We start from the raw sequence: 25,615 nt of genomic DNA on the forward strand, positions 1-25,615 counted from the left end.
TGTACAAAAGAACTTGTGTTTCTTGGTTTTGTTGTGAGTGCTCAAGGTGTCAAAGTTGATGAGGACAAGGTAAGTGCAATTCGAGATTGGCCAACGCCTACTTCTATTGGTCAAGTTCGGAGTTTTCATGGTCTTGCAAGTTTCTATAGGAGATTTGCAAAAGATTTCAACACTTTGGCGGCTCCTATGACTGCGGTGATAAAGAAGAACGTTCCATTTCATTGGGGCGAGGACCAAGAGAAGTCTTTTGATATTATTAAGCAAAAATTAATTAATGCTCCTTTACTTGTATTACCTGATTTTTCTAACACTTTTGAAATTGAATGTGATGCGTCAGGTGTAGGAATTGGAGGTGTCTTGATGCAAGGTGGGAGACCGATTGCATATTTTAGTGAGAAGCTAAGTGGAGCGTCCTTGAATTATCCTACCTACGACAAAGAGTTCTATGCCTTGGTTCGTGTTCTTGAAACGTGGCAGCATTATTTGATGCCAAAAGAATTTGTGATTCATACGGATCATGAGTCTTTGAAACATCTCAAAGGACAACAAAAGCTGAACAAGAGACATGCCAAGTGGGTGGCGTTTGTGGATACTTTTCCCTATATTATCAAGTACAAGCAAGGGAAAGAAAACGTGGTAGCAGATGCTCTATCACGAAGGTATGTGCTTCTATCTACTCTGGACTCTAAGTTTTTGGGATTTGAGTATGTGAAGGAGTTGTATGCCAATGATCATGATTTTGGTGAGATTTATGTGTCATGTTTGCATGGTCCGAAGGATAAATTTTTCATGCATGATGGATATCTGTTTAAGGAAGATAAATTGTGTGTTCCTAAATCGTCCATACGTGAATTACTTGTTAGGGAATCACATGGGGGTGGTTTGATGGGGCATTTTGGTGTGGCTAAAACTTATGATACTTTGCATAAAACATTTTTATTGGCCACATATGAAGCATGATGTTGAGAGTATTTGTGAGAGATGTGTGACTTGTAGGAAAGCTAAGTCTAAGACACAACCGCATGGATTGTATACCCCACTTCCTGTTCCTAGTGAACCATGGGTAGATATTTCGATGGATTTTGTTTTAGGATTACCAAGATCTAAGAAGGGGAGGGATTCTGTGTTTGTGGTGGTTGATAGATTTTCGAAAATGGCTCATTTTATTGCTTGTCATAAATCTGATGATGCATCTCATGTTGCAGACTTGTTCTTTAATGGAATTGTTAGATTGCATGGCATGCCTAGGAGTATTGTTTCTGATAGAGATACTCGTTTCTTGAGTTACTTTTGGAAAACATTATGGTGCAAGCTTGGTACTAAATTACTATTTTCGACTACATGTCATCCTCAAACGGATGGTCAAACTGAGGTTGTTAATAGGACTTTAGGAACTTTGTTGCGTGCTATAATTAAAAAGAATTTGAAGAGTTGGGAAGAATGTTTGCCATTTGTGGAGTTTGCATATAATCGTAGTGTACATTCTACTACAAATTTTTCACCATTTGAAATTGTGTATGGTTTTAATCCTTTAACCCCGTTGGATTTGATGTCTTTGCCTATGAGTGAAAGGGTTAGTATGGATGGAAAGAAAAAAGCTGAGTTTGTGAGAAATTTGCATGAGAAGGTGAAAGCGAACATTGAGAAAAAGAACTTGCAATACACAAAGCAAGCAAATAAAGGTAAAAAGAAGGTTGTATTTGAACCGGGTGATTGGGTTTGGTTGCACTTGAGGAAGGAGCATTTTCCGGAGAAGCGGCGTTCTAAATTGTTACCCAGAGGCGATGGACCTTTCCAAGTCTTGGAGCGGATCAATGACAATGCCTACAAATTAGATATACCAGGTGAGTATAACGTCAGTGCTACTTTCAATATTTCTGATTTGTCTCCATTTGATGTAGGAGATGATCAAGATTTGAGGACAAATCCTTTTCAAGAAGGGGAGGATGATGCGATCATGGATAGCTCGCATGTTGATCAAGTGATTAAGGATCCGTTGGAGATGCCAAGAGGACCGATTACGAGAGGACGAGCTAAGAAATTCAAAGATGCGCTTCAATCGTTGATAATGGACATTGGAATGCTTGAAGATCATTTTGAGAGATGTTATAATGCTATTGAAGGCCAAAAAGATCAAGAAAATGAAGGATTTTCACGACAGGACAGCGCTCCAGCGCTTCAAAACAGGCGCTCCAGCGCCAAACCTTCGTATTTTGAAGCGCCCCAGCGCTAGTCCATCGGAGCTCCAGCTCTGTATGGAGCGCTCTAGCGCTGACGTCCTAGCGCTCCAGCGCTACCGCACTTACACACAGTACGGCGTGTAGTGTGTGTTTTCGGATTTATGAGTATTTATGATATTCTTTTCTATTTTTGAGAGTTTTAATCCTACTAGGAAATTTTTAGGAGATATCTTTGATATCTTTAGCTATATTTTGAATTATTTTGCGATATCTTTTATTATTTTGTAGTTGTATTATAAATACAACATATACATTCATTATTAAAAATAACAATTAAGATTTCAAATTATTGATTATTCAATACAAAATTTTCTCTAGAATTTTATTAAGCTTTTGCTTACCCAAAAATCAAACTTATCAAAGTTTTCAACTTTGTGGCGTTTGTCGATTGATTATCCTCGTGGGTTGTCAGAAACAGGTTTTCTGAAGGTCCCGTTGTGATCAATTGTTTTCTTCGTGATTACTGTTGCTAGTTTCGTTGTAAGCTAGAGGTGGTTAATCCAAAATTTTTTACTTGTTTTCAAGATCGGACAATTTCTTGATTTCTTTTGTTATTGGATTGAGAGTACGATTTTAATATAGTCGTGTTTGCCTTCCATACATTAAGAATTCATATCAAATCTTTTAATAAGAAATTTATTCCCTATAAGAAAAAGAAATTTAAAAAGAATTTCTTCAGAAAACCTTATAAAAGAAAATTTTATAAAAAGTTTGATAACAAAAAACCACCTTACCCAAAGGGTAAAGGAAAGAATTGCACATGTTGGTTGTGCAACGAAGAAGGACATTATGCGAATGAATGTCCAAAATGAAATGAAAAGAAAAATAAAATTAAACTTCTTGAAGAAATAAACTATTGGATTCTATCCCGTAGAAACAATTGAATTTTCATCCGATGATGAAATATTTATTATCTTGATGAATCAAGTGAATCAGATTTTGAATCCGATTCCACATTTGATAATTCAAGAAATAATAATGATTAAAATAACGACAAGGGCATTTTCGAAAAGACAAATATAGGGAGTAAATTGAAAATTATGTTTGATTTAGGGAGTTATCTACAAGTTGCCCTTATTTCATTAGATGAAAATCAATTCTACGACATATCGTTATTATAATTAGAAAATAAAATTACCAGCATAAATTTCAATTTTGAAATTAATATATATATTAGAACTATATTGATCTGTTAAAAAGACGCATTTTATAGATCTTATTGTATCAAAATTGAAATGAATCATTTATTCCTATTTCCTAACTAGAACTCAAAAACAAAAAAGTACATATAATTAATATGATTATTATTTTGTAAAATTTACACCTTTTAGGTCTGTATTCGGCCGATGACAAATTTTATATATACTAGTAAAAAATGCACACACTTTGTGTGTATAGAAAAAAGTTTTTTTTTTTTAAAAAAAACAAATCATGGAGTTAGTGGGAAGTTTTTAGTAAAATAATGGTTAGAAAAGAGTAATTTTGGAATAAATTATTTTGGTGTTCCCAAGATAGTTATTCTAACCTACACATCTTTTATAATATAGAATATATATATATATATATATATAAAATTTTTCAGTTGCTCAACAATTCATTCTCATTTCTTGTCTGACCATTAAAACCCGATGGTGGGTTTTAGTATCACTAAAACCCACCACCGGATTTTAGTGATCTGAGATGTAGTGAGAAGAAATTTGTTGGGTAGCTGAAAATTTATATATATATATATATATATATATATATATTCCAAGTAATTTATATTCCACAAAGATAAATAGCCACTAAAACCCATCGAGGATAAAGTGAGAAAAAATTTGTTGGGCAGCTGAAAACTTCTATATATATTTCAAGTAATTTATATTCTACAAAGATAAATAGAAATGGAAAAAAACAGATTTCAAAATATTATATAACCTTTTTTCAATGTCTTTATATATTATTTGCATTTACTGTGATTTCAAAAACAGTTTAATCCAATTTCAAGTGCATTTATTATTTTTCCATATTATTTAGATTTTAGTATTTGCGCTGGTGCGACAGATACCATATGACCTTTATTAGTTGTAACTGAATTTAAAATTTAATACCTAATTATTAATATTTGTATATCAAAAGAAACCAATTAAATAGGGACGGTACAGCTATTGCTGATTTCCCTAAAATAATTTTATGAGGGTAGCCCTCCAAAAGAACTAACTCAATTAAATTAATTAGTAATTAATGAAATATATAAAAAAATTAAAATACAATTATTAAATATTTGTTCTCTAGGAAACTTTGTTTACACTCGATTTACTATATTTAATGTTAAAATGTTATATTTGAAGTACAATAGTTTAGATATATAATTCAATGGCGGGTATATTAATTAGAAAGAATTATGGTGTGAATTGTCTGTTTAAAGTCTAAACGTAGTGGCTGGCCAGCCTGTGACAAGTTGTTAACAAGTAATTAAGAAATATAATAATGACTATTAATTATATTTACTAGAAATAATGAGAATGTTTTACTTTTTTGTTCGTTTCGTTTCGTTTCGCAATGGTATCATAATATTTATGACACAATGTTTGTTTCTGAAAATTAGATTCTAGGAATAAAATATCCTAAACATAATAATATATAATGATAAAAGGAAAAAAGTTATGCTCACAATGAATGTGAAAATTTTTCTCTTAGAAAAAATTAAAAAAATTACTTAGGTAGTATTTTGGAGAGCTTTTAGAAAGTATTGTCAGTTTTTTGTACTTTCTAAAAGCTCTCTCAAACACTACCTTAGAATCGAATGAAGTTGCAGACTGATTATAGTTCATGTAATACTAAATTTCAATTTTGAGACGTAATAATCATAAAATATGAAATAATCAATCCATATTATTAAATTAAAAATTTTAAATCAACGAATGTAATAATGGTAGTGGAAGAGAAAATAAATTTCACATCTTTAACTATATATTTTTTTATTTTTCCCATGATAGAATGCATGATACTGAAGATAATTTAATTACAAAAAAAAAAATTCTAGATAAAAAATCAGATTTATGAGAAAAAAATGAATGTTTTTTGTTTATTTATATATTATATATATATATATATATATATATGAACTATATTTGAATATACTTTTTCTGTCAATATATTTAAAGTAAAAACGAAAAAAGGATAAATAATCATAGAATTTAAAAACATAAAAGAAGATACATCGCTAATTTATAAATAAAATCTGGAAAAAAATTAAGCGTAAATAACATTGTTTGTAGATAAATCATATACGGAGTGGGAGTATTTCGTAATTATTTAAGAATAATTAATATTTAATGAAAATCATAATGATTGGATGAACAACGGTAGAATGTAGTGGTAACGAGTTGGCAAACTCTGAGTATTTGACAGACTGTTCCTATTCATACACTTGAAGTGATACTATACATACATGAAATTTGCCACCCCACTTCTACCTCCATATTAGGATTCCCAAGAACTTTATAATCTTGTGCTTTCCTGAATTCCATTAATCTCTGTGCAATATCAATGGCCGAGGAAACCAAGAAATCCATTTCTTGTGCGGCAGAAGAGGTGGCGGTGTCTGATGTTCCAGTGATCGAGAAGCCCACAACCGTGGTGGTGGATAAGCAGGTGGCGCCGCCACCTGAGCCTGAGAAAGTTGAAAACCCGCCGGCGGAAGAGGTGGTAGAAGGGGAGAAGGGAAAGGATGAGGCGACGAATGAATCGGATTCGTTTAAAGAGGAGAGTAACAAAGTTGATGATCTGATTGACCCACAGAAGAAAGCCTTGGATGAACTTAAACTGTTGATCCAAGAGGCACTCAACAAGCATGAATTCACCACGCCGCCGCGTGCGGCGGAGGATAAGAAAGAGGAAGAATCTAAAACTGAAGACAAGAAAGAAGAAGAATCAAAACCTGAGGAGGAGAAAGAAGAGCAAAAGACTGAAGCTTGCGAGGTGTCTACTGAAGTTCCGCCGCAAGCCAATGAGCCCGTTAAAACTGAACCTGAGGCTGCGGTCGTAAAGAAGAATATTGAAGAAGAAACGATCCCACCTCTACCTGTCGAAGAGAAAAAGGAATCGCCATTTGAAACAGTGGTCGAAAATGTAAAAGAAACGGCTCAAACTGTGGTGGAAGAAGTTAAAGAAACTATAATTCATGAAGTCTGCGCCCCTGCCCCGCCACCCTGTGGGGGATCCACCGTAGCCCCGACAGACGAGGAGAAGCCAAAGGAAGTATCTGTCACTGAAGAGGAAACAGTACCAGCGCTGCAGCCAGAGGAAGTTTCTCTATGGGGTATCCCACTTCTTGCTGATGAGAAGAGTGATGTGATTCTCCTCAAGTTCTTGAGGGCTCGAGATTTCAAGGTGAAAGATGCCTTCTCCATGCTGAAAAGTGTGGTGGCATGGAGAAAAGAGTTCAAAATCGACGAGTTGATGGAAGATGGAGGAATTATTGAGGGGCTTGAAAAGGTTGTTTACGTTCATGGAGTGGACAGAGAGGGGCACCCTGTTTGTTACAATGCTTTTGGAGAGTTTCAGGACAAGGATTTGTACAGCAACACGTTTGCTGATTCCGAGAAGAGAACCAAATTCTTGAAGTGTTATATTCAGTTCTTGGAAAAGAATATCAGGAAACTTGATTTCAGCCCTGATGGGGCTTGCACTATTGTTCAGATCACTGATCTTCAGAATTCCCCTGGACTTAACTTGTTCAAGAAAGAAATGCGCCAAGCTACCAATCAAGCCCTCCAACTGCTGCAGGACAACTATCCCGAATTCGTTGCAAAACAGGTATACAAATAATTCATACACGTAAAACATATTAAACAACGATTATGCTAATTGGTAAAAATCCATTTTATTGCTTTTTTAGGGATTGAAGTTTTTATCCAAGTGTTTCTGCTTTTCTTGGAGTAAAAGTTTAAATCTTTCCTCTCATAAACCACTTCTTTTAAAAAGCCCAAGCTCATGGAAATAACATTCCATTATGCCGGAGATCAGGAAATGAATGTATTTTGGGAGGCACAAGTACACATGTATGTTGATTGGACATAATAAAACATGTGACGTTCACCAGGGATTTTGAACTGTTATTCAGTAACTCCAGTATGATATAATGTTAGAGATCACTTTTTTGGAAAGCTTTGGCTGATATGAGTTGGCCAAACAAAATGATTTATACTTCTGTGTTTTGAAGAGCTACATGTTTTCTTCTTGTTAGTTTGAATATTATGCTTTTCAATTGGTTCTAATCAAGTGTTTTGCATTATGGTAGCATTACTTTTTATTAATTGTGCTGGTATTTATTGGTGGTGCAAAGGTGTTCATCAATGTTCCATGGTGGTATGTGACTTACAATAGGATGATCAGTCCATTCTTGTCTCAAAGAACCAAAAGTAAGTTTGTTTTTGCAGGCCCTACCAAGACTACTGAGACCCTCTTCAAGTAGGTTATTTTTACGAGTTTTTGTTCCATTATTTGCTAATAGTCTTAGTAACTAGTTGTCATCATCAAGTTTATCAATATTATCTGTCATCTAATGCATCAGATACTTAGCACCTGAGCAAGTACCAGTTCAGTATGGTGGCCTTAGCAAGGATGGTGAGCAGGACTTCACCTCTGCCGATGCTGCAATCGAAGAAACTATCAAGCCCGCAAGCAAACACACCATCGAACTGGCAATCACCGAGGTGGACCTTTTTTTCTAATTTATTCATGAAAGAAAAAAGTGGGAATTTAGAATTTTAAATAAATTATAATGTTCTATTGTGATGTGCTTTCGCAGGCGTGCATTTTGGTTTGGGAGTTGAGGGTGGTAGGCTGGGATGTTGCCTATGGAGCTGAGTTTGTGCCATGTTCTGAGGGTGGATACACATGGATTATACAAAAATCAAGAAAGGTTGGACCAACTGATGAGCAAGTAATCAGCTACACCTTCAAAGTCGGCGAAGCGGGCAAGGTCGTTCTCACGTTCGATAATCAAACTTCTAAGAAGAAGCAGCTTGTTTACAGATCCAAGATCAAGTCTTCTGATTGAAAATTATGATTACAAACAAATGCAGAACGCAAAAAAGGTTCTTCTTGCACATGAGTTTTAGAAGTGAGGGAGTTATTGTTCCATAGTTCGTTATTTTTTTGGTTTTTTTATTTAAGTTTTGTGGCTGGAGTGTTTAAATTTCTGGTATAAAGATTTAGCAGTGCTTTTTGGACATGACTTCGTGGTGGTTTGCTAGTGTGGAATGTGGATAGAAACTCCTGCTAATGGTTCTTGATTCTTTCCTGTTTTTGCAAATTTTATATTTATGTTGTATTTTTTCGAGTCCATTTTGGTTTCTTTACATGGACGTTGATGTGGGAAAGATTCTTATCATACTAATTGTCCTATCTTGTGTTTATTTGTGATAAAACCATGTTCAGAGATTCTCTGAGTTTCTGGTTCCCAATCATTTTCCCAACCTACTTAATCAATCAAGAAATAAATGGTTGTTTATTCTCATGTTCACCGTTCATTATTAGTTTATTACTGAAGCTGTGGTACAGAGTATAAATGAAACGATCCTAACTCAAGAATAAATAAATAAATATGCGGAAATTTTTTTTTTTTTTTTACTAAATAAAATATGTACATATATGTCCATACATATATGCACATAATAAAAAGATTTAAAAATAAATAGATAAATAATTCAAATAAAAATGCATTCCTTAATAAAATAAATATCTGAGTCAAATATTGAATTAAAAATACTGCATAAATAAAATGATTAAAGTTTGCATGCACTGAAAATATTTAAATAAAATATTTCAAACCCAACCACTGAAAAATACTTAAAAATGTGTAACATGCTGACATATTCAAAACATGCAACGTGACTCAGAACATCTATCACGGTCACGGGGATCACTGCCAGTCTGCTCATACGTCCTCGCCTCCGGTGGGTACTACATCCTCTTCTACGTACTCACCTGCACCATACCAGTGTAGTGAGCCTAGAGGCCCAACATGCTAACATAGTAAGGGTTTAAAATAATTTAAATCAATTTACTACTAATACATAACATATACATGAATGAGCATGCTTAAAAAGAATATCATAACATATCATAACTTAAATTTACTTAAATAACATAATACATAAATATTGTTGAGCAAATTATTTTCTAACATCGCATGGTTGGCAGTAAACCTTAAATCATACATTAAATACTGATCAGCGTGAAAACCAACGTACGTGGCGGTGACGAATCACCTCTTAAATTGGCAGTAAACTGCCCTTCAATAGTTCACATATGGGGACGAATCCCCCTCAAATCTCAAATTGTCACACTACTTCAACTTCCAATATAAAATATTTTCTTATTGCTCAACCTTAAACATTTAATTATGCATAAAATTATTTCATGAATGCATGTACTTAAATAAAATGGGTGTCCTTCATATATATTTAATTTAATTTCTTACTAACATATAAATATTAAAATAACTTCAATGCATAAAAATAATTAAATATATAATCAGGACACATGCAAATTTCTCATGGATTGTACTGGACTGCTGGCCCTAACACTCAAGCCCATTTACTTAAATCTGGCCCATTAACACTGAGACTGACCCAATAACATACTTAAGCCCAATAAAAATTATTCTAAGCCCAATTAATTAATTAAAGCCCATTAAAACCCTCCTGGCCCAATAACAACCTATTTTGGCCCAATGGGCCCTAAAGCCCAAAGATTGGCCCAATAACTTCCATGGGCCCTAAAGCCCATAAAAATTAGTGGGCTCACTTAATTAAATTAATTAAGCCCAAATACTTAAATTTAACCCAAAGTAATTAAATGGAACCCAAAACATTTTATTTCAAATTAAATGGCCCAAAAACCAATTAAATCATAAAATACTTTGAAATTAAAAAGATTCGAGCCCGGCCCACCAAACCCGGACCCGGACCAACTAACCCAACCTCCTAACCTACTGACCCGACCCAAGCCCCTCAGACCCGGCCCAGACCACCCCAGCCCCAAACCCGTACCCCCCATTGCCCTGCTCGCTTCTGCTGCGGGCAGCAGCAAGAAAGCCCGGCGGCCATCCCGCTCCGGCCACCCACCGGCCGGAGGGCCACCCCTAGGACCTAGCCCACATCCAGACCTTTCCATCAAGCCAAGAATCAGCCCAATCCATCGATTATGGAGTGAGAACGAAGCTCTGCAACCCAGCCCATCTGCAGCTAGCGCACAGACGCGAGCAGCTGCGGAACTTCCCTTTGTTCTCGATGCTCCGACCACTAAAGACCATGAAACCTCTTCCAAAAACTTAGAAAACATCAAGGGGGTTCTAACCCAACCAACCTTACCCTAAGCCGTGGTCTGAGAAAGGAGAACGAAGCTCCCTTCCCCGAAACCCTAACCTGCGAACCCATGGCCCCAGAACTGATGCAGTTCGGTTTCCAGCCCTACTCCAGCCTTGAACATGGTCATGGCTCGACTCCTAGGACCCCCGCACACTCCTTGGCTCTTGAACCAGCAGACCGATCCAATCCCATGACATAAAACGTGTGATTATGCATGAAACAAGGCAAAAATCATGAGTTTACCATGTTCTAACCAAGAACTAAACAAAACCAACGTGAGTTACATCAAAAATATCTGACATCAGTGCATTAAATAGCTTATATGGTGTTGAGAAAGAATTACACATGCCTTGCATCGAAGAAATCGATAGATCGACGGACGTAGGACGTTTCCGGGACGACGGGACGACGAACAACTCGAAGTTTCGAACAAACTCGGCTATGGAGCCTTGGAGGCTGCTGGAAATGATGAAGAGGGTGATGGAGGAAAGTGGATAGTAGGGAGGGAGGCGGCTGATGGAAAATTAACGTGGGGTTTGGGTAGATTAGGTTTGGTTTTTGTTTTAATTAAAATATAGGTTAATTAAATATAGAAAAAAAGGTTTTAAATATAAAAATATACAACTTAATCTTTCAAATAAAAGTTAAAATCTGATAACTCAATTTAAAAATATAAAAATCCCGAAATTACAAATTAAGGGAATTTTAAAAATAATTAAAAGTCATTAAAATGGCTAAATTTGAATAAAAATGGACTCCTAAAATTATATAAAATTAAATACTAAAATTTTGAGGTAATAAAACTCAAAATAATATTTTAGGGCTCTAAAAGGCTCATGAAATTAATTGGCTAGAAAGTTGTCATCTCGTCCGTCCACGGTCCCGTCTACGCGATAAGATAATTAAAATACTAAAAATCATAAAAATCATTAATTATGGGTTAAATGCTTAAAAATAAATTAAATCATGCACAAATAATTCACATAATTATTTAACCCATAAATCACAAATTTAAATAATTAAATACCCTAATTATGCATGCGGATTTACGTATTTAAAATATCGGGTGTTACAATTCTCCCCCCCTTAAATTGAATTTCGTCCTCGAAATTTAAAGTACTTACCCGAACAACTCCGGGTAGCGAGTCCTCATGTATGCCTCGGTCTCCCAAGTATCTTCCTCCTCCGAGTGATTCAGCCACTGGACTCTGACCATCGGTATGACCCGCGTCCTAAGCCTCCGCTCCTCCCTAGCCAAGATCCGCACTGGCCTCTCCTCATAAACTAGATCTGGTGGCAACTGCAAGGGCTCGAAATCCAACACATGCGACGGGTTAGAGACATATCTTCGAAGCATGGATACATGGAAAACGTTGTGCACTGCCGCTAGCCCTGGTGGTAGAGCTAAACGGTAGGCCAACGTGCCAACTCTCTCCAAGATCTCGAATGGCCCTATATACCTCGGATTAAGCTTGCCTCTCCGGCCAAAACGCACTACTCCCTTCATAGGTGACACCTTCAGGAATACGTGATCACCTACAGCGAACTCCAAATCTCGTCGTCTGGCATCTGCATAACTCTTCTGCCGACTCTGAGCAGTCCTCATCCGATCTCGAATCTGAGTCACAATGTCAGCTGTCTGCTGCACAATCTCAGGACCCAGTAAAATCCGCTCACCAACCTCATCCCAATGCACAGGAGATCTGCATCTCCTCCCATACAATGCTGCATAAGGAGCCATACCTATAGACGACTGAAAACTGTTGTTATAGGTAAACTCCACTAATGGCAGTCTAGTCTCCCAAGAGCCCCGAAAATCAATGACACAAGCTCTCAGAAGATCCTCGAGAACCTGGATCACCCTCTCAGACTGACCATCTGTCTGGGGATGGAATGTTGTGCTGAACAAAAGCCTAGTCCCCAAAGCTGTGTGCAGACTCTTCCAAAACGCAGATGTGAATCTCGGATCTCTGTCTGACACAATCGACACTGGGATGCCATGCAGTCTAACAATCTCCTTGATGTAAAGCTCTGCATACTGTGTCAATGAGTAGGTAGTCCTCACCGGCAAGAAATGAGCTGACTTGGTGAGTCTATCCACAATCACCCAAATCGCTGTGCAACCTCTGGCACTCCTCGGTAAGCCAACCACAAAGTCCATCGTAATATTCTCCCATTTCCATTCTGGAATAGGAAGAGGTCTAAGAAGTCCTGCTGGACGCTGATGCTCTGCCTTGACTTGCTGACAAGTCAAGCACTCTGACACCACTCTCCCGATGTCACTCTTCATCCCAGGCCACCAATACAATAGCTGCAAATCTTTGTACATCTTCGTACTTCCGGGGTGAATGGAGTACGGAGATGTGTGAGCCTCTGCTAAAATCTCCGCTCTCAACTGATCGATGTTCGGTACCCACATCCTACCACGGTACTGAACGATACCATCCACCACTGTATACAAGAGGTTATCCCTAGCCTCATCTCTCTGTCTCCATCGCTGCAACTCCTCATCAGTATACTGTCCATCCCTAATCCGATCTCGCAGAACTGGCTGCACCGTCAACACTGACAAGCTCGGTGCATGACCACTCGGATAACACTCCAAGTCAAATCTCTGAATCTCGCTCTGTAGTGGTAACTGTACGGTCAAACATGAGACCACTGACGACTTCCGACTCAAAGCATCTGCTACTACATTAGCTTTACCCAGATGGTAGCTAATGTCACAGTCATAATCTTTCACCAACTCCAACCATCGGCGCTGTCTCATGTTCAACTCCTTCTGTGTGAAGAAGTACTTGAGACTCTTGTGGTCTGTAAAAATCTTGCACTTCTCTCCATACAGATAGTGCCTCCAGATTTTCTAAGCGAAAACCACTGCTGCTAACTCCAAGTCATGCGTCGGGTAATTCTGCTCATGAACCTTCAGCTGCCTCGACGCATACGCAATAACCTTGCCACACTGCATAAGTACTGCGCCTAAACCTAGCTTAGACGCATCGGTGTACACCACTAACTCCTCGTGTGGTACTATCACTGCTAACACCGGTTCAGTAGTGAGTGCTTCCTTCAGTTGATCGAAGCTCCTCTGACAGTCTGAACTCCAGATAAACTTCGCATTCTTCTTGGTTAAGGAAGTCAAGGGTACTACAATAGAGGAAAACCCCTTGATGAACTTCCTATAATATCCTGCCAAACCCAAGAAACTGCGAATCTCCGAAGCATTCTTCGGAATACCCCAATTCTGCACTGCCTCAACCTTCGACTGATCAACTGCAATTCCATCTCTCAAAATAATGTGGCCAAGAAATGCCACCTGCTCAAGCCAAAACTCGCACTTGCTGAACTTGGCATACAAACGATGCTCCCTCAAAGTCTGCAAGGCTATCTGAAGATGCTGTCTATGCTCCTCGATGCTCCTAGAATAGATCAAGATATCATCAATGAAGACTATGATGAACTGATCTAGATACGGCTGAAAGACTCGGTTCATGAGATCCATGAAAACCGCTGGAGCATTGGTCATCCCAAATGGCATCACTAAGAACTCGTAATGCCCATAACGTGTCCGGAAAGCAGTCTTGGACACATCTGCATCTCTAACACGCAACTGATGATAACCAGATCGCAGGTCAATCTTGGAGAACACCGAAGCTCCCTGCAACTGGTCAAATAAATCCTCTATCCTCGGCAGTGGATACTTGTTCTTCACTGTGACCCTGTTGAGCTCTCGGTAATCGATGCACAGTCTCATATTGCCATCCTTCTTCTTCACAAATAACACCGGAGCTCCCCACGGAGAAAAGCTAGGATGAACAAAGCCTTTCTCTAACAACTCCTGAATCTGCTCCTTCAACTCTTTCATCTCGGTAGGAGCAAGTCTGTACGGTGCCTTAGAGATAGGAACGGTGTCTGGCACCAAGTCGATGCCGAACTCCACATCTCTCACCGGTGGAATTCCTGCAACATCCTCCGAAAAGACATCCGAAAAGTCACGAACCACCTCTATCTCTGATAATGATCTGCTAGATGGCTCTGAAGTCGTGACGATGCTCGCTAGAAACCCCTGGCAACCCCGTCTCAACAACTTCTTCGCTTGAATAAGAGATATCACCTGGGGAATACCACTGCTCTGAGATGCATGAAAAGTGAACGAGTCGCCTACTGTAGGTCTCACTGACACTGATCTCCGACGAAAATCAATCGAAGCTTCATTGACTGTCAACCAGTCCATACCCAAAATCAAATCGAAACCACTCAATGGCAAAACCACCACATCTGCTCGAATGGAGTATCCCTGCAGCTCCAACTCCAGTCCTCGAATAACCTTCGAGGTAGAAATAATCTGCCCTGACGGCATAGTAACATCATACCCACTGTCAATAATCTCAGGTGTGATGCCTACCCGCCTGATAAACTCCAGGGAGATAAACGAATGCGTAGCTCCTGAATCTAGCAACGCAAACGTGGAGTTGCCTCCAACTAGAATTCTCCCTGCACGCAGAAAATTCCCAACAATTTCATACCACTACCAAATTTTCCCCAACGAGTCATTACTAATTCTTAATTCTAATCACAAGTAAAACATGCTTCCTATTCTAACATGCAGTTAAATAACCCAAATAACAACAATTCCAAAATAAAGACGAAATTTTAACCAAAGGAAAATTATTAAAATGTTAGGGGTAAGATATACTGGTGATCAAGGAGGTGTCTGGATCTACCTCCTCGGCCTGCATGACGAACACTCTACCAGCAGTGTTCTTCTTCCTCGGGCAGTTAGCTATCTGATGCCCTGGCTCCCTACAGTGATAGCAAACCCCTGCTCCCAACAAACACGGTACCGAATGCATCTTCTGACACTTCGGGCAAGTAGGAAAACCTATGGCATTAGGGGCCCCGCCCCTCTGCTGCTGTGACCTCTGCTGCTGCGGCCTCTGCTGCAGATTCGGGCCCTTAGCCGGCCCTGTAAACTGCTTCTTCGCAGGAGGCTGCGAAGATGGTCGCTGATACCCAGCCTGAAACTGCCTCTTCCCTTGCTGCTCCCTCTGCATCTCTCTCCTACCCTCCTCTGACCTCAGTGCTCTACTAACTGCCGCCTCATATGTAGCGACATCCATCATACGTACGTCGTGCTTAATATCCGCTCTCAGTCCCTCCAAAAACTGTCTCATCTTCTCCGATGGACTGTCTGCAATCAGAGACACAAAATGACAGCCCCGCTCGAACTGGCTCACGTACTCCACAACAGACCTGTCCCCCTGTCGGAGACTCATAAACTCCCGCATCATGCGACTCCTCACATCCTCCGTGAAATACTTGGCGTAGAAGACACGCCTGAACTCCGCCCAAGACAGTGTAGGAAGGTGAACTCCCCTGGCAGCACCCTCCCACCATAGAGCTGCATCTCCTCTCAGCATGTAAGTCGCACAGTTCACCCTGTCGGCGTCTGTGATCCCCATATAAGCAAATATGGACTCCAGAGAGCGAATCCACCCCTCAGCCACCAAAGGATCGGTGGTACCAAGGAACTCCTTCGGTCCCTTCTTCTGGAACCTCTCAGCAACGTCCTCCTCATGGGACAACCTAGGACGAGTAGCCTGCTGCTCTAACAGAGCAGTAATCCCTGCCATCATATTCGCATTGGCCTGCTCCAATGCTGCTAGAGGGTTCTGCGGAGGTGGAGGTGGAGGTGTAGGTGGAGATCCCCCACGTCTGTTCATCGGTCTGGGAGGCATTCTACACCACCACATATTTCTTTACGTAAATCGCCATGCATAACTAAGTTGTTTAAAAGTAATGCTAACTTAAATCCAAAGAATTAAATCATGCTATAAACACTTAAAACTTACAGACCGGTAGCGTGGATTTCTGAGCTCGCATAGCAGTAATGACCCCTCCAAGGACCGTGCTCTGATACCAACTGAAACGACCCTAACTCAATAATTAATAAATAAATATGCGGAAATTTTTTTTTTTTTTTACTAAATAAAATATGTACATATATGCCCATACATATATGCACAGAATAAAAAGATTTAAAAATAAATAGATAAATAATTCAAATAAAAATGCATTCCTTAATAAAATAAATATCTGAGTCAAATATTGAATTAAAAATACTGCATAAATAAAATGATTAAAGTTTGCATGCACTGAAAATATTTAAATAAAATATTTCAAACCCAACCACTGAAAAATACTTAAAAATGTGTAACATGCTGACATATTCAAAACATGCAACGTGACTCAGAACATCTATCACGGTCACGTGGATCACTGCCAGTCTGCTCATACGTCCTCGCCTCCGGTGGGTACTACATCCTCCTCTACGTACTCACCTGCACCATACCAGTGTAGTGAGCCTAGAGGCCCAACATGCTAACATAGCAAGGGTTTAAAATAATTTAAATCAATTTACTACTAATACATAACATATACATGAATGAGCATGCTTAAAAAGAATATCATAACATATCATAACTTAAATTTACTTAAATAACATAATACATAAATATTGTTGAGCAAATTATTTTCTAACATCGCATGGTTGTATCCGTAGTGTAACCTTAAATCATACATTAAATACTGATCAGCGTGGAAACCAACGTACGTGGCGGTGACGAATCACCTCTTAAATTGGCAGTAAACTGCCCTTCAATAGTTCACATATGGGGACGAATCCCCCTCAAATCTCAAATTGTCACACTACTTCAACTTCCAACATAAAATATTTTCTTATTGCTCAACCTTAAACATTTAATTATGCATAAAATTATTTCATGAATGCATGTACTTAAATAAAATGGGTGTCCTTCATATATATTTAATTTAATTTCTTACTAACATATAAATATTAAAATAACTTCAATGCATAAAAATAATTAAATATATAATCAGGACACATGCAAATTTCTCATGGATTGTACTGGACTGCTGGCCCTAACACTCAAGCCCATTTACTTAAATCTGGCCCATTAACACTGAGACTGGCCCAATAACATACTTAAGCCCAATAAAAATTATTCTAAGCCCAATTAATTAATTAAAGCCCATTAAAACCTTCCTGGCCCAATAACAACCTATTTTGGCCCAATGGGCCCTAAAGCTCAAAGATTGGCCCAATAACTTCAATGGGCCCTAAAGCCCATAAAAATTTGTGGGCTCACTTAATTAAATTAATTAAGCCCAAATACTTAAATTTAACCCAAAGTAATTAAATGGAACCCAAAACATTTTATTTCAAATTAAATGGCCCAAAAACCAATTAAATCATAAAATACTTTGAAATTAAAAAGACTCGAGCCCGACCCACCAAACCCGGACCCGGACCAACTAACCCGACCCCCTAACCTACTGACCCGACCCAAGCCCCTCAGACCCGGCCCAGACCACCCCAGCCCCAAACCCGTACCCCCCCTTGCCCTGCTCGCTTCTGCTGCGGGCAGCAGCAAGAAAGCCCGGCGGCCATCCTGCTCCGGCCACCCACCGGCCGGAGGGCCACCCCTAGGACCTAGCCCACATCCAGACCTTTCCATCAAGTCAAGAATCAGCCCAATCCATCGACTATGAAGTGAGAACGAAGCTCTGCAACCCAGCCCATCTGCAGCTAGCGCACAGACGCGAGCAGCTGCGGAACTTCCCTTCGTTCTCGATGCTCCGACCACTAAAGACCATGAAACCTCTTCCAAAAACTTAGAAAACATCAAGGGGGTTCTAACCCAATCAACCTTACCCTAAGCCGTGGTCTGAGGAAGGAGAACGAAGCTCCCTTCCCCGAAACCCTAACCTGCGAACCCATGGCCCCAGAACTGATGCAGTTCGGTTTCCAGCCCTGCTCCAGCCTTGACCATGGTCATGGCTCGACTCCTAGGACCCCCACACACTCCTTGGCTCTTGAACCAGCAGACCGATCCAATCCCATGACATAAAACGTGTGATTATGCATGAAACAAGGCAAAAATCATGAGTTTACCATGTTCTAACCAAGAACTAAACAAAACCAACGTGAGTTACATCAAAAATATCTGACATCAGTGCATTAAATAGCTTATATGGTGTTGAGAAAGAATTACACATGCCTTGCACCGAAGAAATCGATAGATCGACGGACGTAGGACGTTTCCGGGACGACGGGACGACGAACAACTCGAAGTTTCGAACAAACTCGGCTATGGAGCCTTGGAGGCTGCTGGAAACGATGAAGAGGGTGATGGAGGAAAGTGGATAGTAGGGAGGGAGGCGGCTGATGGAAAATTAACGTGGGGTTTGGGTAGATTAGGTTTGGTTTTTGTTTTAATTAAAATATAGGTTAATTAAATATAGAAAAAAAGGTTTTAAATATAAAAATATACAACTTAATCTTTCAAATAAAAGTTAAAATCTGATAACTCAATTTAAAAATATAAAAATCCCGAAATTACAAATTAAGGGAATTTTAAAAATAATTAAAAGTCATTAAAATGGCTAAATTTGAATAAAAATGGACTCCTAAAATTATATAAAATTAAATACTAAGAATTTTGAGGTAATAAAACTCAAAATAATATTTTAGGGCTCTAAAAAGGCTCATGAAATTAATTGGCTAGAAAGTTGTCATCTCGTCCGTCCACGGTCCCGTCTACGCGATAAGATAATTAAAATACTAAAAATCATAAAAATCATTAATTATAGGTTAAATGCTTAAAAATAAATTAAATCATGCACAAATAATTCACATAATTATTTAACCCATAAATCACAAATTTAAATAATTAAATACCCTAATTATGCATGCGGATTTACGTATTTAAAATACCGGGTGTTACAATAAAGATCCAATAAACACTCTGCAACTTGCCAGATTCTTGGATTTATCTTTTTTATTCATTAAATTTGTTAATAATCAAATATAACATTTCAAGTCACATATATAGCAATGTAGTCATGCAAAACAATAATTATATGTTTATGAGTTACAAAATTTGAATTACATTGTTGCTATTGTAGATAACTTTTTGTATAATAACAATTAGTCGATACTATAATTGACATCATAATCAAGATGATATGTTTCAAGCCAGATATAAAGTTGTGATGTTGCTCGTATGATAATTATAAAACAGCAATTGATCATATCGGTTAAAATATGGATATATAGCATTGATGTGATCATATTGTTTGCAATTTAGGCATGATATGAAAATGTATCTCCAGTAGAATGCGGAAATTGCTGCTTAACTCGTATTGCCTATTGTCGGCAAATAATTTTGAGATAAACTGCCAATTCCAATAATTCTAGTAATTAATTATTAATTAAGAACAATTCCTTTTAAAAAAACTAATTAATTAAGAACAAGTTCTTGGGAATTATTGGGCCTCCAAGAGGCGATTTTGGGCTTAGATGGAGAGGGTTGTGAGCTAAAAAGTAAAAGGCCCAAGCCCACAAAGACGGACCGGAGCTGGAAATTCAGAACAATCTCTAAAAACACGCCACAGTTTCAACGTTAGAGGCACAAAACGATCCACTCGGCTGAAGCAGGAGCAAGTTCCATCGTCGATAGAGTCGAAAAACCTAACCAATCAGACAAAATTTCGAGGTGATTAGTGCAAAAATGGCGGATGAAAACAAGGCTCATATTCCAGCTCGATACGATTTGGATGCAAAATGGGACGCCTGCCTCGATTTGGGCCTTCGTCGCTTTGTTTACTCTTCGTTCGCCGGCGCTTTTACCGGGCTGCTGCTCTTCCGTGAGTATCTCTTCTTCCTCTATTTCGTTTAATTATTGTGTATCCCCCCTCCTATTTTCGGAATTCGAAGAACGGGTTATTAGATCGTATTGCTTGGTGTCCTTTTTATTCACGCTATGAACTCGATATGATTTATCTTGTTTTGGATGATTGATCTGTTTTAATTTTTTGTTCAATTTATGTATTCGAGCTTCGAAACAGCATGGCTAGATACTGCAATCCCTTTTTATTTACGTTATGAACTCGATATGAATTAACTTGTTTTGGATGATTGATCTGTTTTATTTTTTCGTTCAATTTATTTATTTATAGCTTCTAAACAGCTTGGCTAGATTCTGCAACCCCTGCATTATATTCTGAGTATGGAAAGGGAATGTGGAGTTACTGCGCCATAGCGTTTTTACTTCTGAAAAGTGTATATTGTGCCCCCTTAAAAGGATCTGCTATAGTTGTGCTATGTCAGCGCTGGGTTGTTGATTGCCTATCCTAGTAATTACTTTCTTTTCTTGCTGATTTTGAGTACCTTTGTTAATTGTTATTAACTTTTTCATATGGAGATGGATAGAGATGGTAGCAGTTTTCACTATCCTATCGAGTCCTTTTCAATGTTATTGCATCTATTTTTGATGAGATTTTTCTTTAGATACACGAAAGTCAAACTTACATAGAAATCACAAATTTACTCGCACTGGACTTTATGCCAAATGTAAAAGGATGATCAATTATTTAAGGCTTGCTCTTGTCAAGTCATTTTATTAATCAATTATGCTGCTTGGTATGTTAGGGAGTCCGGTTACACGCTGGGCATCTGTAGCTTTTGGTGCTGGAGTGGGGATTGGTTCTGCATACTCAGAGTGCTCTCATAAATTTGATGGATCTTCGCCAAAATTGACTCCCACCCTTTCTGATTCCCCTCCATCTAAGGTAAATATGTTCTTAGTGATATTGATTTTACTTTCATTTATTGGTTATGGCCTATGGAGTATGGGGTGAGTGTGTGATTAATTTTATCTGCACCTTCTCCAAAAACACACATCTGTTCAGTAAAATATGAATGTAATATAAGAAGTATATTTGGTTTCTGAAGTATGAGTTATAGAAGCGAACTTTATTTCTCCAACTGTTTCTAGTGAAGGTCATTTAAAGATGTTTTACTGGCTTTACTTTTTGGAATAGTTAGTTTGGCAATAAAGCCTAAAGGTTGTCTGGGTTCTGTTAAATATAGATGTCTTGTGCGCATTTCCTTGGAACAGCTAGAGCTTCTGAGATTTTTCTCAAGTACCGATTAGTTAGGAAGGAGTTTTGTGAAGTCCATGTGAAAGAAGAACATCCAGTTACAAAACATACACTTTTACCTGTCTTAACCAACCAGTATTCATCGGTATAAAAACTTAGTTGTCAGATTTTTTCATCATCTGTTGATTTGGAAGCTTCTATCTTGTGTTTGTATCTGTTTTGTGTCCTTGCCGTTATTTTAGACATGTCTTCACCAGCCCTCTTGCTGCTGTCCCCATTACATGCCTCCCTTGAAAATCTTCAATATCGGTTGAGGATGCGATTGTTAAAAATTATGTTTTGATACAATGCAGGCTGAGGCGGAATGAAATCATCATTGCTTGGCAAGTTTTACATAACTCGAGCCTTTCATCTAGTTTGCAATTGTTTTTCCTCAAAAGATGTAGTTTTGAAACGGTTGATCACCAGCTGCTATTGTATTATCACAATTTTCGTGAATGCTAAATCTCTCTGCGTTTTGCACACTTTCCTAGCGGAGTTAAAATAGGGAAAACAGATCCTGATCATTGTTTTTTCGTTGGATGCGGTTGATCACTGGCTGCATGTTCTAATCGGTATGAATTTCACTTATGCACGGTGAATGTTTATCTCTTTATCTGCAATTTCGAGATCTAATGGACTTGATTTTATTTTATTTTATTTTTTGAAAGGGATTTTGGGACCAAACAAATGGGGCCGATTCGGGGTTCCCCTACTACCGGGTCGAGATATCAGAAAATTACTCGGGTGAAAACCGGTTCGGATTGGGCTGTGGGTTCGGATTAATCTTTTTATGTTTTTAAATAAAATCTAAAATAAAATAATTAAGAAACATAATAAATGCTTGAAATTTTTTAAAAATAAATTAATAAAGTAATTTAGTTCTGTCATGTGTTGATTGAAAGTGCAGATAAAAATCGTTGTTTAAATCTATCATTGGGGGAAGGGCTATGCTATACCGGGTGAAGATCACCCGGTGCAGCATCTACCGGGTGATCTTCACCCGGTGTAGCATAGCCCCTCTCATCATTGGGTGACTCTGCTGATTAGTAGCTTACCAAATTTAAAAAACACGAATGTTGAATATAATGGTATGGGTTTCAAATTATTATTGTTATTATTATTATTATTTTTTTTAATCTCGGGATTTTCATTTGTTTGGGCTATATGATATAATATAATAAAAAAAAATTGGGTTTTCCAATATTTGTGGGCAACTCATGTTAGGATCCCAAAACAAATCACATATAAAAATAAATTTGGATTATTGAATGCAAATTTCTAAAATTTTCTAAAATTTTATGAGACGGTTTTTAAGATCAATTTTGTGAGACTGAGTCTTTCATTTGAATCATTCATAAAAATACATTATTTTTTATCTTATTGTAAATATGAGAATGATTGACCTTCTCTTATGAGACAAACCATCTCACAAACATTCGTTTCACAAGAAATTTCCTATTTTGGTTAATGTCTTAATATGGAACTCAACCTAACATATTCCTTGTACATGAGAGAATCTCACAGATTTTGGTTAGTTTTCCAATAACAAGAAGAACTGGTTGCCCAACAGTGAAACAGTCATTTTTAGAAGCCCAACGTTTATCTTTATCTAGGACCAAAAAAAATGAACTGTTTATACGAGCCCAAATTAGAAGCCCACATGAATTAGCGTTCTTAGGTACTCGTCGTCTACCCTAGGGTTTTATATTGAGGCTTACGAGTCTGCAAAATCTTCTCTCACAAACGAACATTCATCAATGGCGCCCAAAGCTACGAGAGGGACCCGCAATCCGGAGCTGATCCGGGGGATCCGAAAGGTTTCCCGTTCCCAGATGTACCACAAGAGGGGTCTCTGGGCGATCAAAGCCAGGAACGGCGGAAAATTTCCCCAACACGAGAAAGCTTCGGAGGCCGCCCCGGTGACAGAGAAGCCCCCGAAATTTTACCCGGCGGATGACGTCAAGAAGCCGCTCTCCAACAAGCGCAAGCCAAAGCCCACCAAGCTCAGGTTATAATTCTCTTGTCTATCTCTAATGCTTTGCTAATTTTTTTCGTTCGTTTTTGTTGAGTTTTAATTTTGTATGTAGAGCGAGCATTACACCTGGGACTGTACTGATCATTTTGGCTGGAAGGTTTAAGGGAAAGAGAGTTATTTTCTTGAAGCAGCTTGCTTCCGGATTGCTTCTAGTTACAGGCAAGTTTATTTTTCTTTATGCTATTATGCTTGGGGCTTTTCTCTTTATCTCTTTTTCCAAAGCCTGTGCTGCCATTTATTTGTTTGTTTTATGTTGATTTCATGTATGTCTTGAATGAGCTGTGTCCTACTTATAGTCTTAATAAAACGTCAACATTATGATCTTAGTGTTTGAGAAACTTTGTAATCCATGGGATTATTACGCATGAAAGTGTTTGGAGACTTGCAATTTATGCCTAAATGTATAGCCCATTTCATTTATGGAAGTATGAAACTCTGTCATAGTTTTATTTTTGTGCTCTTATATTGTTTGGTTTGTCGAGAAGATTCACTGTGCTATGGTGAAATACATAGATAATTGTATTCCTCGAGTGATCATAAATCTTGGTAATGTCCTCTTTATCAATAATGTGGTTGAGGCTGCTTCGTATTGCCTTCGGAAGCAGGTTCCTGTCATGACCTCTTGGAATTGGCTCTGAGAAATGCATACAACAGATGTGACGTTTCATGGTTTTCTGATTGATTTTTAAATTTCTGAATCCGTCGCTCCAATGCTGATCGTTTGGTCGATACTTCCTTGTCAATTGGCTTATCACTCATGAGTCCTGCATCATTTAGAGTCTGGATTTTTTTAATCATAATGTCTCGGAGTCGGTGCAGTTTCCTGTGGGTAGTTTGTAGGTGTTATCGAGTCTCACTTACAGCTCATTTCCATCTATGATATATAGAAAATGAGACAAAATTGAGCTGAACTGTGCGTTAATTTTAATATATGAAATCATATTTCCGGCATAAGGAGCCTCACTTTTTTGAAATTTCTCCCCTCAATCGTTATTTTAACTTATTTCTGCTGTGCTATTACTTATTAGTGTACTTATTAATTTATTGTGGCCACAGGACCATTCAAGATCAATGGTGTTCCTCTAAGGCGCGTGAACCAGGCCTATGTTATTGCATCATCCACAAAGGTCGATGTTTCCGGGGTAAACGTGGATAAGTATGATGACAAGTATTTTGCCAAGAAAGTTGAAAAGAAAAGTAAAAAGGGGGAGAATGAATTCTTTGAAGCAGAGAAACAGGTTGGTTTTTCTATCATTTGCTATCTGTTATTGCTCATAGATCCTTCTTTAATGGCACAATGGCTGAAATGTAGGATAAAGCCACACTTCCAGTGGAGAAGAAAGATGATCAGAAAGCTGTAGATGTATCTTTATTAAAAGCCATTGAATCTGTTCCAGAACTCAAAGCTTATTTGGGTGCAAGATTTTCACTCAAGGCTGGCATGAAACCTCATGAGTTGGTCTTTTAGGGGGGGAAGCACTTTTCAAGTTATTATATTCAATTTTGCATTAATTACTCTTTGTTTTATATCATGTTTTTTCAGTAGAACCGCATATTGGGATATATCCAACTCTTGCTAATTCAAGTTTGTATGTTTTCAGCTGAGACTCAAATTTGGTTCCGATGACCTTGCTGTTCGTTTCGTGTTTTGAGAATCTTTTTTTCAAGCTCTTGCTCACATAACTCCTATTTTACAGTTCCTTGCGGGGAATTTTGCATCTCAAGTTCACTAACAAGTGCTATATTATCTCGAGATTCCGTCGAAGAGTTATTCTCTCTATAGACACTTGTGCGTATCTATAACCTATGGCACACATGATGTGTACTAAATGTTGTATTTCTTTACACAAAAATTAATTAACAACTTAAATACAGAATAAAAACATTTATATTGTGGTCAATAATATCATTTTGTAAGATCCTTTTATAAACTTGAAAAGTTTGGAATAAACTTTATAACCATGTATACAACT

General features: G+C 38.1%; 3 protein-coding genes across 3 annotated transcripts; all 3 read left to right on the forward strand.

The window, feature by feature from the left end:
• The first annotated feature begins 5,679 nt into the window (after positions 1–5,679).
• LOC140882022 (patellin-3-like) lies at positions 5,680–8,602 on the forward strand. The gene is made up of 4 exons (XM_073287736.1): positions 5,680–7,040; positions 7,570–7,694; positions 7,798–7,939; positions 8,035–8,602. Exons 1-4 carry the CDS (start codon positions 5,772–5,774, stop codon positions 8,284–8,286), a joined length of 1,788 nt encoding a protein of 595 aa, XP_073143837.1. The 5' UTR covers positions 5,680–5,771; the 3' UTR covers positions 8,287–8,602.
• Positions 8,603–20,084: 11,482 nt separating this feature from the next.
• On the forward strand, positions 20,085–22,536 carry LOC140882458 (MICOS complex subunit MIC10-like). The gene is made up of 4 exons (XM_073288472.1): positions 20,085–20,329; positions 21,114–21,253; positions 21,919–22,179; positions 22,276–22,536. The coding sequence occupies exons 1-3, from the start codon at positions 20,194–20,196 to the stop codon at positions 21,931–21,933; spliced, it is 291 nt and encodes a 96-aa protein (XP_073144573.1). The 5' UTR covers positions 20,085–20,193; the 3' UTR covers positions 21,934–22,179; positions 22,276–22,536.
• Positions 22,537–23,226: 690 nt separating this feature from the next.
• LOC140882457 (large ribosomal subunit protein eL6-like) lies at positions 23,227–25,269 on the forward strand. Its single transcript, XM_073288471.1, has 4 exons — positions 23,227–23,615; positions 23,695–23,801; positions 24,699–24,880; positions 24,955–25,269. Exons 1-4 carry the CDS (start codon positions 23,365–23,367, stop codon positions 25,108–25,110), a joined length of 696 nt encoding a protein of 231 aa, XP_073144572.1. The 5' UTR covers positions 23,227–23,364; the 3' UTR covers positions 25,111–25,269.
• The last annotated feature ends 346 nt before the right edge of the window (positions 25,270–25,615 follow it).

The sequence above is a fragment of the Henckelia pumila genome, chromosome 2 (genome assembly GCF_033568475.1).
Source record: "Henckelia pumila isolate YLH828 chromosome 2, ASM3356847v2, whole genome shotgun sequence".
In the NCBI taxonomy this organism is placed as follows: domain Eukaryota; kingdom Viridiplantae; phylum Streptophyta; class Magnoliopsida; order Lamiales; family Gesneriaceae; genus Henckelia; species Henckelia pumila.

Excerpts from the sequence above, each read along its gene's own strand:
- LOC140882457 (XM_073288471.1), top strand. The coding sequence starts at position 23,365 with ATGGCGCCCAAAGCTACGAGAGGGACCCGCAATCCGGAGCTGATCCGG. Across the intron at positions 23,616-23,694 it reads CCAAAGCCCACCAAGCTCAG|AGCGAGCATTACACCTGGGA; the intron begins GTTATAATTCTC and ends TTTTGTATGTAG. Across the intron at positions 24,881-24,954 it reads TCTTTGAAGCAGAGAAACAG|GATAAAGCCACACTTCCAGT; the intron begins GTTGGTTTTTCT and ends GCTGAAATGTAG.
- LOC140882022 (XM_073287736.1), top strand. The coding sequence starts at position 5,772 with ATGGCCGAGGAAACCAAGAAATCCATTTCTTGTGCGGCAGAAGAGGTG. Across the intron at positions 7,041-7,569 it reads CCGAATTCGTTGCAAAACAG|GTGTTCATCAATGTTCCATG; the intron begins GTATACAAATAA and ends GGTGGTGCAAAG. Across the intron at positions 7,940-8,034 it reads TCGAACTGGCAATCACCGAG|GCGTGCATTTTGGTTTGGGA; the intron begins GTGGACCTTTTT and ends GTGCTTTCGCAG.
- LOC140882458 (XM_073288472.1), top strand. The coding sequence starts at position 20,194 with ATGGCGGATGAAAACAAGGCTCATATTCCAGCTCGATACGATTTGGAT. Across the intron at positions 20,330-21,113 it reads TACCGGGCTGCTGCTCTTCC|GGAGTCCGGTTACACGCTGG; the intron begins GTGAGTATCTCT and ends TTGGTATGTTAG.